We start from the raw sequence: 14,336 nt of genomic DNA on the forward strand, positions 1-14,336 counted from the left end.
TTCTTACTATGTGGTCCTGGCTGGCCTCAAACTCACAGCAATCCGCCTGCCTCAGCCCCCTGACTGCTCAGATTACAGGCATGTACTGCCATGCTCAGCCAAATTTACTTTGGAAAGAAAAAGAACATTCCATAAAGGAAGCTAAGAAGCTGGGCATAAAAGCTGGGCATGGTGACCACACCTGTAGTCCCAGCACTTGGAGGCTGAGGCAGGATTGCTGTGAGCTCAAAGTCAACCTGAACTACATAGTGAGTTCAAGGACAGCCTGAACTTTATAGGGAGAACCCTGTCTCAAAAAACCAACCCTCTCCCCTGCAAAAAGGCCAAGCATGGTAGCACAGACCTGTAATCTACAAATTCTGGGAGGCTGAGGCAGGAGAATAGCAAGTTTGAGCTCACCCTGGGCAACTTGGACACTTAACAAGATCTTGTCTCAAAATGAAAATAAAAATGGGATAGGGCTGCAGCTCAGTGCAATCCCCAGTGTCACAAAATACAAACACTTGGAGAAGAGAGGAGGCCAGGCAGGCTGGGAACAGGAGTAGAATCAAGGGGCTGGAGAGGTCCTGACGATGGGAGGGTGGGAAGCAGGGGCCTAAGGAGGGGGGAGGACGAGGTTTCTGCGGTGCCATGGAACTGCCTGCGGACACCATACAGGGTCCTTTAGTGACCTCCAACTGCAGCCAGCGATGTCTAAGGGAGGCTGGCAGCAGAGGCTACACACAGGCTGTACAGTTGGAAGGGTGTCAGCTGGCTTGGAGTAAAGCAAAGGGCACCTGCACTTTCCTGAGCCTTCCCCACATTCCTCTGAGAAGACTCATTCCCAGTTCACAGATGAGGAAACTGAGGCCCAGGCCTGCGAAATAACTTGCTTGTGTTGACTCAGAACAGTATGCTCCCTCAGTTGACTTCTCAGCCCTGACTCTTCCTTGCCACTTCCTGGCACAGCTGGGATTGAAGGAGCAGAGGGAAGACCCAGCTCTGCATCTGGCTGCCAGGGGTGGTATTAGTCGAGATAATTTCTTTTCCTTTCTTTTTTTTTTTTAGTTCTTCTTCTTCTTTTTTTTTTTTTTTTTTTGTCTTTTCCCTTTTTATCGGTACCGGGGATCTAACTCACGACTGCCTGCTTGCAAGGCAGGCGCTTATGCCACTGAGCTAAATCTCCAGCCCCCAGTCGAGATAATTTCTATGTCCAGGGATGGAGATGGACTATCTAGGGAGGCCATAGTGAGCAAGACCAGAAACAGGGTCTCTCTACCTTAGCACAGGGGAGGAGATAGAGGAGGGGTCTGGGAGACCCCAAGATACCTCTGAAAGGGGGTTCTGAGATTCTGATTGCTCCAGAGCTAGGAAAGCTGTGTGACCTTGAGCTCATGTACTTACCTTTCTGGGTCCTTATCTCTGCACCTCTCCGGAGGAGGATGGGGTAGGGGTCAAAAGGAAAAATTCTCAAACAACAACAGTCCTAGGAAGAATTCTTGAGAACACAGCTGTTCCCTGAGCCCACTCCACAGACACAGCACAGACTCAAGACAGGAAGTGAAACGCTGGATAGAGAGTTCCTTTATTTGGGGGCAGAGCCTGGCGAGGTTGTGGGAAGAGGCAGTACAGACCCCAGGCATCAGACAGGATGCCCAGCAGGGTCCACGGGTGAGGCACGACATGGTTGAGGGATGCTCTCTGCTGCAGGTGCCAGGCCCAGGAGGAGGGGACGTCAGGCATCAGGCACTGAGCCCACTTGATGGCCAAAGGGGCCGGAAAGGGAGGGCCAAAGTTTCTCCCACCCTAGTGCCCAGAAGGTGGCCAGAAGGGCGGCCTCTGCGTCCTCCTCCTTCCCCTCAGTGTGGAGTCCAGGCCCAAGGGAGTCAGATACTGTGGAGGCCACCCAGAGAGGGTACTTAGGGAGGTGACCCAGGCTCAGCCAGGGGAGGACCCGCCCCCAGGAGAGCAGGCGCAGCTGGGAGAGCAAACACTTCCATTAACCTGCGCCCACACACGGCACACGGGCCCTGCACAGCCACCCGCTCCAAGGAAGCCACACAGTGCACACAGCCAGGCTCCTGCCCACAGCTCGCCTGGGCCATCACCTACTGGTTCTCCTCCCTGCTGGCAGCATGAGGAGGCAAAGATATTGGGGCTCAGCGGGGCTCCCAGACACTGAACTCAGGCTGAGTCCTGAGCCTGGCCAACATCTTATAGAAAGAACCCCAACTGGAGGAGTAAAAAGGGGTGCAGCTCACACAGGGACATTGGGAGTGAGTCATGGCTCTAGGGCCACCCCTGGGCAGGGGAGTGGGGACAGCCCTGGTGGCCTGGTACTCACAGTGTCTGGTAAGTGCTGTCCTTGGCCTTGAGGAAGCGCAGCACAAAGAAGGCCACTGCCTGCAGACTCAGCACGAGCACAACACCCCCGAGGAAGCTGGCCCCATCGAATCCAGGGCTGTGGGTTTCAGGAACTGTGGGGTTCCCTGCGGAGTGAGACAGTGTGGAGGTCAGAGCGGGGATCAGAGTCCCAGCCCACATGTGGTGCAGGACACTCTGAGGGCCTTTCTCAGTCCTCACTGTGGGGACAAGAACACCAGCTGCAGAAGGCCAGCCTGACCCTGCAGGCAGAGGGGAAGGGACAGTGCTGGGTGGGGCGTGTCCAGCCTGGCCATGCTCCCAGGTTTCTCAGTGGCTTTATGCCATGGATACCCTCTCTTAGCCTCTTGATCCTATGGGCCCAATAGGAGCGGAACCACACAGTGACCAAGCCCCCCCCCCCCCCCCCCGCAGCCTCCATCTCTCACTAGCCTAAAAGGGTGAGGATGGGTTCGGCACTCAGGTGCCCCATTCACGGGGCCTTTCAGCCGAGGGGGTCAGGGCGCAGTGTCTGATGCACATGATGAGCAGAGGGGAAGGAGGCTGAGGCCAGTATCCTACACGATGGGTAGGCAAAGGGCCAGGCTTGGCTGCAGACACCTCACAGGTAGGTAGGAAAGAGGACTCACTCAGTCTCCCTGGACCCTTTCCTCTGCTCCCCAGAGGATAGAAACTTAGGGGCACAGTTGCCAGGCAGGGTCTGGGTGGCTCCCAGCTGTGCCACCTTACCTATCAACTCCCACCAGGGATTCGGTTTCAGGCCCTGGGCTGGGTGCCCAGGGCGGGACAGGGTTGTGGGTGGAAGATCATTCTGGGACAGTGGACAGGGAAGATCATTCTGGGACAGCTGGAGGAGCAGGGTCCACTTCCCAAAGGGTGTGGGTGGTATAAGAGGGTCTGAGAATATGAAGTGCAAAGGGTGGCCCCAGCTGTAGCTCAGGGAGCCCCAGAGGAGGACACTGGAGAGGAGGAACAGAAAAGAAAGAAATGAACCACACTCCACAGATCTGGGGCTCCAGCCGAGGCAACCATCAATAATTTAGCCTCTGAGATCAGTTTCCGGCTTTAATTAACCAAAAGCCTCTTTGGCTATCTTGGCCAAGTCTGGTGACCTCCAGGCCCTGAGGGGGCAATGGGAACAAAGGGAAAGGGTCTTTGCCCTGCTTGGCCGCCTGAGAACCCCTTGGGTGTGCAGGTTGCAGTAAGTGGTCACTGAGGACATCTCATTAGCAGTCAGAGCCACACTCTCAGCTCCTGAGAGGTCACCTGACTTCCCACAACAGGTGATGGGCAGAAAGGATGGGAACCACCATTTCTTGATTGCCTTTAATGTACTGGGCACAGAACTGGGTCTTACACTGAGAGGGGACAAAGTGGATGTGGAGGGGGAAAGGGTAGCACAGACCCCAGGTACCAGACTGTCTGCCCAGCAGCAGCTCATTAAAAAAACAAGGATTTTCAGGGCATACATATATATATATATAATTGTCAGAGCCGTAGGAATCATCCAACCCATTTTACAGATGTGGAAATAGGTGTGAGCAGAAGTCAGAGGTCACTGAACATACAGTGCCTGAGCTCAGCTCTGTTTCCTACACTTCTGGACTGCTCCCCCTCCCCCCAGAGAGTACCCACCTGTTGTGATTGTCTTTGGTTCATAGGTGGGGTGGTGGTGGGCAGCTGAGGAGACAGAATCCATAATAAAACACTCTCCAGATCTCTGGCCATCAAGACCACAGTCCCAGCCAGCACCTTTACCATCAGATTTGCCCCAGCCCAACTCCAGACATCCCAGATACTTTTTTGTTTTTTGTCTTTTTCCTTTTTATCGGTACCAGGGATCGAACTCACAACTGCCTGCTTGCAAGACAGGCACTTACGCCGCTGAGCTAAATCTCCAGCCCCTATCCCACATACTTTGAAGCCTCACCCAGATGTACCATCTCCATCTTTACCTACAAGGCTCATCTCGGATGCCACCTCCTCCAGGAAGCCCTGTCCTGTTCCCTTCTAAACTTCCAAAACACTTGCGTATGCCTTCTACGCTTGATCTCAGCCAAAAGGCCAAGAAGCAATTTTTAGACTTTTTGGTATCAGGGATCAAGCTCACAAACTTGTGTTTGCCAGGCAGGCTACTGTGCCACTGAGCTACATCCCCACCCCTCCTTGCTGTGCCATTTCTGAGAACCGTTAATGCTTCCTTCCCCTCTGCAAACCTGGACCAATTACAGAGGAGGAAACAGGCCAGAGAAGGGAAGGAATTACTTTGAAAGCTAAAGGCAGAATTGAAATTGGATGCAGGTGTTTGTGGGCACAGTTCACTCCCCAAGAGAGTGCTGGGGAGACCTCACCCCCCACCTTCTGATTTGGCTTAGACCAATGGGAACTCCCTTACCAGGACAGGACTCTGAGCGGTTGTAGATAGAGCAACCCTCCTTGGCCGCCTCAGCATGGGCCACACAATGTCCTGGTGAAAGAAGTTACAGGGGAGTAGTCTGGGGAGACCAAAGCTTGGGATTCGGAGCTGGTGGCCCCAGGGTTGGGGGCCCAACTTCATACCTGGCTCCTCTGGCTGACACTGCTGCCACACGCAGTCTGAGCGGTTGTGTGCTCTGTCCCCCTCCACACATCGCTCACAGGGCTCCAGTTGTTTGCAGCCCCCTTGGACAGCAGGCCAGATGTTCAGGCGGATCAAAGCTCCCCGCCCAAAGCCTCGAGCTCCTTTACCTGGGAGTGGGCGGGAATGGGAAGGGAGCAGCTCCCACCACCATGGCTCCCATCCCTCCCTCCGCACACAGGTCCAGGATCCCACTCACCCAGTCTTCCCCACCCTCCTTAAGTCTCCCTTTGCATACACCTGGAGTCACCGCCTCCAGACACACCTGAATCCCTAATCCTCCACACCTGGGACATACATGCATGCATACACACGGTGGAGCCTCCTTCTCCCCCTAGAGCCCTGCCCGCGTCTGGAGAGTCCCCTCTCCGCAAGCCTAGACAGCTCCCAGGCAGGCGGTTGGGTGAGGGGCCTGCTCCACCTGTCCCTACCCAGTTTCTGCCGCGCATTACCAGCTTCCGCGAGCTGGGCACACAGGAGGAGGCAGCAGCAGCCTCCACAGAGCGCAGCACGCAAGGCGCGGGGTCTCCACGCGGCCATGGGCGCGGGGCAAGGGCTGGGGGCCGGCAGACAGCCGCTGTGCTGCGTCCCTTCTGGACAGGCTGGAGTGAGCTGGGGTGGGAGTGAGACCTGAGCAACAGGGGCGTGGCCGTCCTGGGGCGTGGCCAATGGGAAAGTCAGGTGGGACGGGGGAGGAGCCAATGTGGGCGTCAAAGGTGTGGCGTTCCGCTGTCTGGGCGGGGCTTGAACAAAGGGGGCGTGACCCAGAGCTAGTTACAGCTGGCTCGTTGAGCGACTCCATCCGCAGCCTCCGAAAACCGCTAAGTAGTGGCTGTTTTTATCCCTGTTCTACAGGTGAGGAAACCGAGCCTCGGAAAAGGTGAGTGTTCACACCGAGGTCACAGTGGCAAAAATCTGTACTTGAAGTAGTCACTTTTTTGCCTTCAGGCCCTGGCTCAGGCCTGGATTTGTAGGGTCCTTCCTACCCAGTCGACCCTAGGAAGACTCCAAAGGGTCTTTCACTTCTGGTTGAAAGACTTCTGCAGTCTCTCACTTCTGGTTGCCCATGCGCAGCTTCACTATTTCCTGCCTTTCAGCCCTCGAACCGTCTCTCTTCTGCCCCTCAAGCAACCACATCCTCTGGGCGATCTTGTGTCACACCCGTACCGGCTCAGGTGGGCTTTTTCCCCACAGTCACCTCTCCTGCCTGGCACCGCCTTCCCTTGGTTCTTCTCAGCTTCCTTAGGGGAAACTTCCTCCTCTTCTCCCTCCTCCTTTCTCCAGCCCTCTTTTAACAGAAGATGGCCCAGTTTAGTCCCAAGCCCTAGTCCACACTCTTTCTGGGAATATCTTGGGTATTTTTTTGGCATTGGTCCCCATTTAAAAGCCAACAGGAGCCAGGAGTTGTGGAGAACTGCAATTTCTGAGTCCTTTCTGGAAAACTTACGAAGACTCTATCTCAAAGGGCTCAGGGATGGGCAGTCCTGGATTTAGTCCACAGTTAAAACAAACAAAACATTCCCTCATCTCTATCCCCAGTCTAGTTCAGCTTCCCAGCTCTAACACCTGAAACTGCTAACATGCAGCTAATAATCATTGGCCCCTTATTACTAAGCAAGCACACATTCTATTAAGAGCTTTTGGAACCCTCCAGTCCACTGTCCACAACTACCCTCTAGGCATGATTTGTGTCATTCCCAACTTGCTTCAGGCTGCTTAGGGGCACGGTTCTGCCCTTTGCCATCCCTTCTATGGGCCGGTGCTCCCTGGGCGCCTCCACTTGAGTGCCTTCAGATCCTGCTACCACCTGATCCCTTTTCCCCATCCAGGGAGACCCTATTATCCACCATCCACCCCTCACTCAGGCTGGGAACCATGGTACTGTCACCACCTACACCTCCTCACCGCCTCAGCCCCCAGATTCAAATCCTTCCAGCCTCCTGGGTCCCACACACTCATCATTGTCATCCCCTTCTGCCTGGCTCATTGCCTCACTCCACAGGCCACTCCTGGGCCTCACAGCACAGGGCTCTAAAACTATGTCTCTTCTAATTAACAATTTTCCAACAATGGCTGGTCCCCACAACCTTTTGATTCCTGGCTCTAGAAGTTTCATTAGCCTTTCTTGGGCTCTGCATCAATTTCCTTCTGCAGCCCACCTGATTGCCTTTGCTCTAATTCCTCTCTCCTAGGGAGCAGCCTCCATCCTTTACCCCATCTGCCTGGTCAACTGATCCTTCAAGTCATTCCAAGAATGAGCTTGGAAAAAATATACCTAAACCCTTCAACACCTTCTGTTTCAAGCTTTCTCCAACCCACGGGGATCTGCTGCAACCTATCCAGGCTTATCCTTCTTCCCTGTGCAATAAAGTGGGCTCCTTTGCTTATTTAATCTCTGTCCCTTGAAACTCTTCTCTTCTGTTAAGTGACTCGCTCCATAACTGACCTACCTAAAAGAGATCTCCTGGTTATTCTACATCATCACAATGCCTGCTCTTCCCTTTGAGTCATATGTCAAATGTATAACTAATAACTTGCTTGTTTTCTGGGCTATTAAACTCCAGGAAGGAAGGAACTACGTATATCTCCTTCCCTAGTGAACTTTCTGCACATGGTATGAGCCAAGTAAATGTTTATTAGTAGCCACACTGCACAATGTTGTGACAGTTTGCATTTATGTTTGTCTGGGCCCGTGGGCCTGGAGGTCCTCAAGGGCTTCCTACTTCAGATCATATTTAAGCATCTCTGTGTAGATTGTCCAGTTCTTTCCCCAATAAAGTGGAAACTCTTTGAAGACAGAAGGGTTTTTTGTTCACTGACGTGTCCTCTGTGCCAGGCAAATAGTAGATGCTTGGTAAATATGTGCTGAATGTTGGAAATACAGAAATAAGATGAGATCATCTCTATCTCTAGCACCTACTGAAAACCAAGGCCAGGGGACTGTCAGTGAATACTAGTTAAATGAATGAACCTGCCAAGAATGCACACCATAGGGGCTGGGGATTTAGCTCAGCGGCATAAGCACCTGCCTTGCAAGCAGACGGTCGTGAGTTCGATCCCTGTTACCGATAAAAAGGAAAAAGACAAAAATAAAAAAAAAAAAAAAAAAAAAAGAATGCACACCATGAAAATGCCCATATCTCCTTGGTTTTGGACAAGTATTGAGATTACCTGTGTCTCACATACAAATGCACACACACCCACGCACACCACATCCCTCTCCCTCTAGAATTCCCTGTGGAGCTCAGGCTGGTGAAAACAGAAAAGGTAAGGGGTCCCACCTGGAGGCGAGAGCTGACAGCCATCTGGTGGCCACCTGCAGTACTGCAGGTATTGTCAACCCTAGGGAACTTCACCTGCCGCTTCCTGTAAGAGGGCACATCTAGGCTAGAGCTAAAGGCCCTCTGGACTTGGTTAAGGTTAGACCTGCCTGGCTCCAGATCCTAGCTCTGCCCTTTACTGTGTGTTTTGGAATAAGTCCCTTGACTTTTTACGGCTTCACCTATGAAAATGCCCCTTAACTTCTCAGAATTGTCAAAAGTACTGTGCTGTAGTCTGCTATGGGCAGTTTGGGTTCATGAGTGAGTGGGCACACACTTGAAAATTCATGGTCTCATTTGGCCTCTTGGGGCTTGTGCTCCCCACCTGAGATGGTCTATGTAGTCCAGGCTGGCCTTGAACTTGCTGTGAATCCCAGGCTGGCCTCACTCACAGCAATCCTCCTGCCTCCTGGGATTACAGGCACGTACCACTATACCTCTTACTCTTTCTCTCTCTCTCTATTTATTTATTTATGTATTTATTTTTGCTACCGGGAATCAAACTCATGATCTCAAGTTTACCAAACACATGTTTGTGCCATTGAGCTAATCCCTGGCCCTCTCTCTCTCTCTCTTTTTTTTTTTTTTGTACCAGGGATCCAACTCACGATCTCATGCTTGCCAGTCAGACACTTATGCCACTAATGTAAATCCAAGGCCTTCTCTTTTTCTTTTTGTTTTTTCTTTTTCTTTTTAAATTTTGAGACAGGGTCTCACTATGCAGTTCAGGCTGGATTTGAGCTCACTTTGTAGCCCAGGCTGGTGTTGAACTTGCAGTGATTCCTCTTGCCTCAGCCTTCGAGTGCTGAGATTGCAAGAATGAGCCACTAAGCCTGGTTACCTCTTTTTTTTTTTTTTTTTAAAGACAGGCTCTTGGGGCTGGAGATTTAGCTCAGCGGCATAAGCGCCTGCCTTGCAAGCAGGCAGTCGTGAGTTCGATCCCTGGTACCGATAAAAAGAAAAAAGACAAAAAAAAAAAAAAAAGACAGGCTCTTGCTATGTTACTCAGGCTGGCCTCAAACTACTAGCAATTCTCCTGCCTCAGCCTCCTGAGTGTTAGGATCACAGGTGTACATCATTACAGCTGGTTTCATTTCTATTTTATAGCTAGGAAAAATATACAACCTGAAAAACTCCCAAAAGTCACCCAGCTAGGTAATGCAGGAGTTGGGATTTGAATCTAGTCTGCTCTGGTTGAGCATCCCAACTTGAAATGTATCATCTTTCCCAGTCCCAGCCCTCTCCTATTCCCATGTTCCCTGTCCCTTGGCCTTCTCCCTGCCCCACATCTGAACCTCTGACCTGCCCAGTGGACCCTGACTAGGGGGGCTGTAGTGGTGCTGGGATGGGGTGAAGAGTCACAGGTTTCTTCAAATCCTAACTCAAGCCTCCTCTACCCCCTCCCACAGGCCAGGAAGATTCCAGCCAAGATCAAAGCTGGAGCCACAGAGAGGAGGGGCAGCCACCCCGGCCCCCAGGACACATTTGGTGAAATCTGCTGGGGTGGTTCCCTGGTTTTAAGAGGCAGCAGGATTAAGGCAGGGGGAGGAGATTTCTCCCTGGCCCAGCCTCGGGGTGCCCAAGATTTGAGGCTGGGGGAGGGGGAAGCCTGCCCTGAAGACTGAGCCGCCAGGTTTGTTTTCCATTTGCAAGTTCTTCCCGGCTCCTGCTGTTTCGGGGAAGTGGCCCCCACCCCACCCCGCTGGCCTTCCAGATCCTTGAATAAATAATTCAGGCCTGAGATCTTGCCAGGCCTTCTCCTGTGCTGTGCAGGCGCCATTGGACTGACTCGAGTGACGTCACCCAACTCCTCATGCAGCCCAGCATCACGGGACCTGTCCTGACAGCAGGTCACCTGCCTGGTCACTGTCAGGCCCTCCGCATGTTCCCTCACCCTGGAGTCACTTACCAGTCACTAACCAGTACCTTCAATCCTGGACCCTCCAGTCTTAATCATTAACTCTGTCACCTCAGTACTTCAGCACTTCTCAGGGTCTTGGTGACCTGAAGTCCCTTCACCCTGCCACTTTCTGCCACCCTGGGATTCCCAGAGTTCCTTCAAGCTGCAGAGTCGCCCTGACACTGCCATGGTTTCCCTGGGAGTCCTACCCTCTTCTACTGTAAGTGTCCCCCCACGCTTGCAACCCCCAAGATCCTGTCACCATGCTCACTCATCGCTGCCACCCACCTCCCTACTCCCTCGTGCTCCTGTCCCCATCAGCAACCCCGTCATCCTCACCGGAGACGCCCATTCAGCCCTATCATTCGGTCTCCGTCTCCTGGATTCCTGCCACTTGAGGGTTCCATCACCCCACTGTCTATTTGAGTGACTGCCCCAATTACATTCCCTTTGGCTCCCTGAGACTTTTCTGAGGCTCTCCCACCAGCGCCCCATAGCCCCGGCCCGCAGAGGGCGCCGTGTCAAGGACAGCGCTGGCTTAGTTGGGAGGGGGCGGAGCCTTGGTCAGGGACGCTTTTTATGAATGGGGGAGCGGGCGGTGCGAGGCTCATTATTATGCCAGGCAACTTGCGATGCGCCCCAGCACGCCGCGCCCATTGGCCAACCGGGCTGCAGACGTCACCAAACCGGTGGCCGGGGGCGGGGCAGGGAGGGGTGACTCACGCGGCTTCTGCCGAGGCCGTGGGGGCTTCTCGGGGTCCGCGCACACCTTGCGCTGCCAGGACCCGAGTGGAGCTTCCCTGCGGCCCGGCCACGCCCGGTCCTGAGCGGTGAGTAGTGTCCCCTGCCGTGGGTACCAGGTGTCTGTTAGGGCATGCAGGATGCTGGGGAACTGGGCAGGTGGAAAACTCCTTGCGGCTGGTCAGGGTCAGAGGTCCAGGCTGAAATTCTGAGTGAGCAGATTCTGGGCTAGCAGGCGTGGCTTAAGTATTTGGGTGCTGGAGCAGTGAATTGGGTGACCTGGAGAAGGGTGAGAATTCCTGTAGCGATCGGAGGCCCTGGGTGGAAGGACGGTCATCTGAGGTTGAGCTGACAGGAGGCAGGAGGCGTCTGAGGCTGGAAGCCTGGTGTCAAAGAAGCAGGAGGTGTCTGGTTTAGGAATTCTGATATCCAGGCAGGAGGCGGAGTCAGCCCTAGATCCAGGTGCCCAGTAGAAGGAGGAGTCTGACTCAGAGATCCAGGCATGGGGTGTCTGTTATAGAGACCCAGGGAGTGGGACAGAAAGAGGGGTCCACTGGGGACATAAGTCCAGGAGAGGCTGAGTGGAGGGCTGAGTTCCCAGGCATTATCCCAGCAGTGTTTGTCGGGGCTGGCAAGGGCTTCAGGAGCTTTCCCCATGGGCGGAGTCTGGAGCTGGCAGTGCTGAGAATCGTGAGGGGTGGGGGAGCTTCAGAAACCTAGTCATCCTTTCTAGTGGGAGAGAGCAGGATTGCTCTCCGTCTCTAGATGTTTCCCTCCCTGGTTCTTGAGCCTTTCTGAGCATCCCCTGGATCCTGTGGTTCCCAGTTACTTAGGGTAGCTCTTCCTCTGGCTCTCCTTTGAGCACACATGTGGGAAAGAAAGGCCTGTGGGACCCAGAGGACTAAGTAAAGGGAGTTTGAAGAGATCCAGAGTAGGAATCCTTGGGGAATGAGACTCTCATTGAGAGGCCTGGAGGCATTGGAGAGACCAAGGTACCCCAAAAGGAGCCCAGGGCATGAATTAACAGGGGAGGGAGGACACTGGGATACCAGCTATCTGAGGGCACCTTGCCCTCTCCAGATATCTCCTATCAGCACCCAGCCCTGCCAGCATCTCACAGGGCCTTTCTCCTGCAGGTACCATGATGTGGGGTGCAGGCAGCCCCCTAGTCTGGCTCTCATCTGGCCCAGGGAATGTGAATTTGAGCAGCGTAGTCCCAGCAGAGGGGCCCACGGGCTCAGCTGCATCACCGCCCTCACCTGGGGCCTGGGATGTGGTGCTGTGCATCTCAGGCACCCTGGTATCCTGCGAGAACGCACTGGTGGTGGCTATCATCGTCGGCACTCCTGCCTTCCGCACTCCCATGTTCCTGCTGGTGGGCAGCTTGGCTGTGGCAGACCTGCTGGCAGGCTTGGGCCTGGTACTGCACTTTGCTGCTGTCTTCTGCATTGGCTCAGTGGAGATGAGACTGGTGCTGGTTGGCGTGCTGGTGACAGCCTTTACCGCCAGCATTGGCAGCCTGCTGGCCATCACTGTCGACCGCTACCTTTCTCTGTACAATGCCCTCACCTACTACTCGGAGACAACAGTGACTCGGACCTACGTGATGCTAGCCCTAGTGTGGGGGGGTGCCCTGGGTCTGGGGCTGCTGCCTGTGCTGGCCTGGAACTGCTTGGATAGCCTGACCACATGCGGTGTGGTATTTCCACTCTCCAAGAACCATCTGGTGGTCCTGGCCGTTGCCTTCTTCATGGTGTTTGGCATCATGCTGCAGCTCTATGCCCAGATCTGCCGCATCGTCTGCCGCCATGCCCAGCAGATTGCGCTCCAAAGGCACCTGCTACCTGCCTCCCACTACGTGGCCACCCGCAAGGGCATTGCCACGCTGGCCGTGGTGCTTGGCGCCTTTGCCGCCTGCTGGTTGCCATTCACCGTCTATTGCCTGCTGGGCGATGCCCAGTCCCCACGCCTCTACACCTATCTTACCCTGCTCCCTGCCACCTACAACTCCATGATCAACCCCATCATCTATGCCTTCCGCAACCAAGATGTGCAGAAGGTGCTGTGGGCTATTTGCTGCTGCTGTTCCTCGTCCAAGGTCCCTTTCCGATCTCGCTCCCCCAGTGATGTCTAGTATCTTCCTGGTGACCCTGTAGCCCTACCACTACAGAATTCCAGAATGTTAGGTCCTCCAGGTCTTCATTCCAAACCCCCAGCTCCAACACCACCAAGACCCAGCTGGTTCTGGAGTTCTAGGACATTGGGTGTTTCAGGATTCTGTTCAAGATTGCTAAAGGGGCCTGGCTTAGCTCCATGGTTCTAGAATGCTCCAGCTGGTCAGGGTTCCACTCAGAAATGTTCCATGGGCCAGCTGGCTTACAATTCCAGTATGCTGGGAGTTTTACAGTGCCATTCCAAATCCTTGTCCTCTCCCTCAGACTTGACCTTGGCCATGTCACTTTATTTTCAAATTTCTGCATTCGAGTCAGAGAAATTAGTCACTTAGTTGCCTAGATAGAAGAAAGATTTATCTATCTCTCTCTGTATATATAGTGCACATACAAAGAAAATATATTTATTATAAATTTATGTATGGGGGTGAGGGGAAAAAAGAAACCGAAACCTTGAATTCTAGGCCATACCAGGGTATCCCTAGTCCCCAACACCCCTATTTCTGACCTCAGTTCCTGGAGGGGGGAAATGGAGAAAGAGAAATCACGTATTTTGTTATTATTTTTGCTTATTTTTTAATCGAAGAGATCACAGGAACCAGAGCCTTCTCCCCAGGCCTGCCCCGCTCGGGTTTGCAGGGGGAACACACCAGCCTCTGGTTTTTTATTTTTTTAAGAAGCCATCACCTGAGCAACCGAGAATTCCTCTGCGCTGGGGCCGGCTGTCCTCTGGTGGCCGTTGAGGGGAACTGCATCTTGGCCAGGAAGCCGGGACTAGGAAAGGAACCCCCAACTCCACTCCAGCCTGGTGTCCAGCGCCACAGCCATGGCCTGGGGAACCAGGCCTTACCTTGAGGTGCCCTAGAGGAGGCGGGGAAAGAGCCAATACCTCACCTCTCTGCCAGCTGGAGTATGGCCCCCAGTGCATTTCCTATTCCTGTCCCCAATCCAAATCAATAAAAAATGATTTTGTGATAAATGTTCTCATATGTTTGTGTGTATGGTATGGAATGAGCCAGATGGGGAGAAGCTCAGAATGGGAAGGTCAGGCCAGTCTATGGGAAGCTGAGGGGGGATCCACAGACCTGGGCACCCATGATACCGCGTGGCCAACTGTTCTGGCCCAGGATGTCAGTTTCACTCTGGTCAGATCTGGTACCACAGATCTCACTGCCCCCCGGGGAAAGGAACCAGGGTGCTGGGCTCTCCTACCTGCATTGGCCAGT

General features: G+C 53.7%; 2 protein-coding genes across 9 annotated transcripts; one reads left to right on the forward strand and one right to left on the reverse strand.

The window, feature by feature from the left end:
- Nucleotides 1–1,535: 1,535 nt before the first annotated feature.
- On the reverse strand, nt 1,536–10,684 carry Cd164l2 (CD164 molecule like 2). Of its 5 annotated transcripts, none has more exons than XM_063235866.1 (6): nt 10,538–10,684; nt 4,921–5,088; nt 4,757–4,828; nt 3,997–4,041; nt 2,324–2,468; nt 1,536–1,872 (listed from the first exon to the last, which is right to left on the reverse strand). In XM_063235866.1, exons 1-6 carry the CDS (start codon nt 10,548–10,550, stop codon nt 1,866–1,868), a joined length of 450 nt encoding a protein of 149 aa, XP_063091936.1. In that variant the 5' UTR covers nt 10,551–10,684; the 3' UTR covers nt 1,536–1,865. The 5 variants fall into 5 exon arrangements, with proteins under 5 accessions (XP_063091936.1, XP_063091935.1, XP_013009233.1 ...); XM_063235865.1 differs by lacking the exon at nt 10,538–10,684 and adding an exon at nt 5,431–5,651 and having other exon boundaries at nt 4,921–5,022; XM_013153779.3 differs by lacking the exon at nt 10,538–10,684 and adding an exon at nt 5,431–5,651.
- Gpr3 (G protein-coupled receptor 3) lies at nt 5,717–14,089 on the forward strand. 4 transcript variants are annotated; one of them, XM_063235861.1, is made up of 3 exons: nt 5,717–5,858; nt 9,708–9,931; nt 12,076–14,089. In XM_063235861.1, exon 3 carries the CDS (start codon nt 12,081–12,083, stop codon nt 13,071–13,073), a length of 993 nt encoding a protein of 330 aa, XP_063091931.1. In that variant the 5' UTR covers nt 5,717–5,858; nt 9,708–9,931; nt 12,076–12,080; the 3' UTR covers nt 13,074–14,089. The 4 variants fall into 4 exon arrangements, with proteins under 4 accessions (XP_063091931.1, XP_063091932.1, XP_063091933.1 ...); XM_063235862.1 differs by lacking the exon at nt 5,717–5,858 and adding an exon at nt 6,052–6,153; XM_063235863.1 differs by lacking the exons at nt 5,717–5,858; nt 9,708–9,931 and adding an exon at nt 9,974–10,418.
- The last annotated feature ends 247 nt before the right edge of the window (nt 14,090–14,336 follow it).

This window comes from Cavia porcellus, unplaced genomic scaffold (assembly GCF_034190915.1).
Source record: "Cavia porcellus strain 051 isolate PalLab524CR breed Dunkin Hartley unplaced genomic scaffold, mCavPor4.1 scaffold_25, whole genome shotgun sequence".
NCBI classification, from domain to species: domain Eukaryota; kingdom Metazoa; phylum Chordata; class Mammalia; order Rodentia; family Caviidae; genus Cavia; species Cavia porcellus.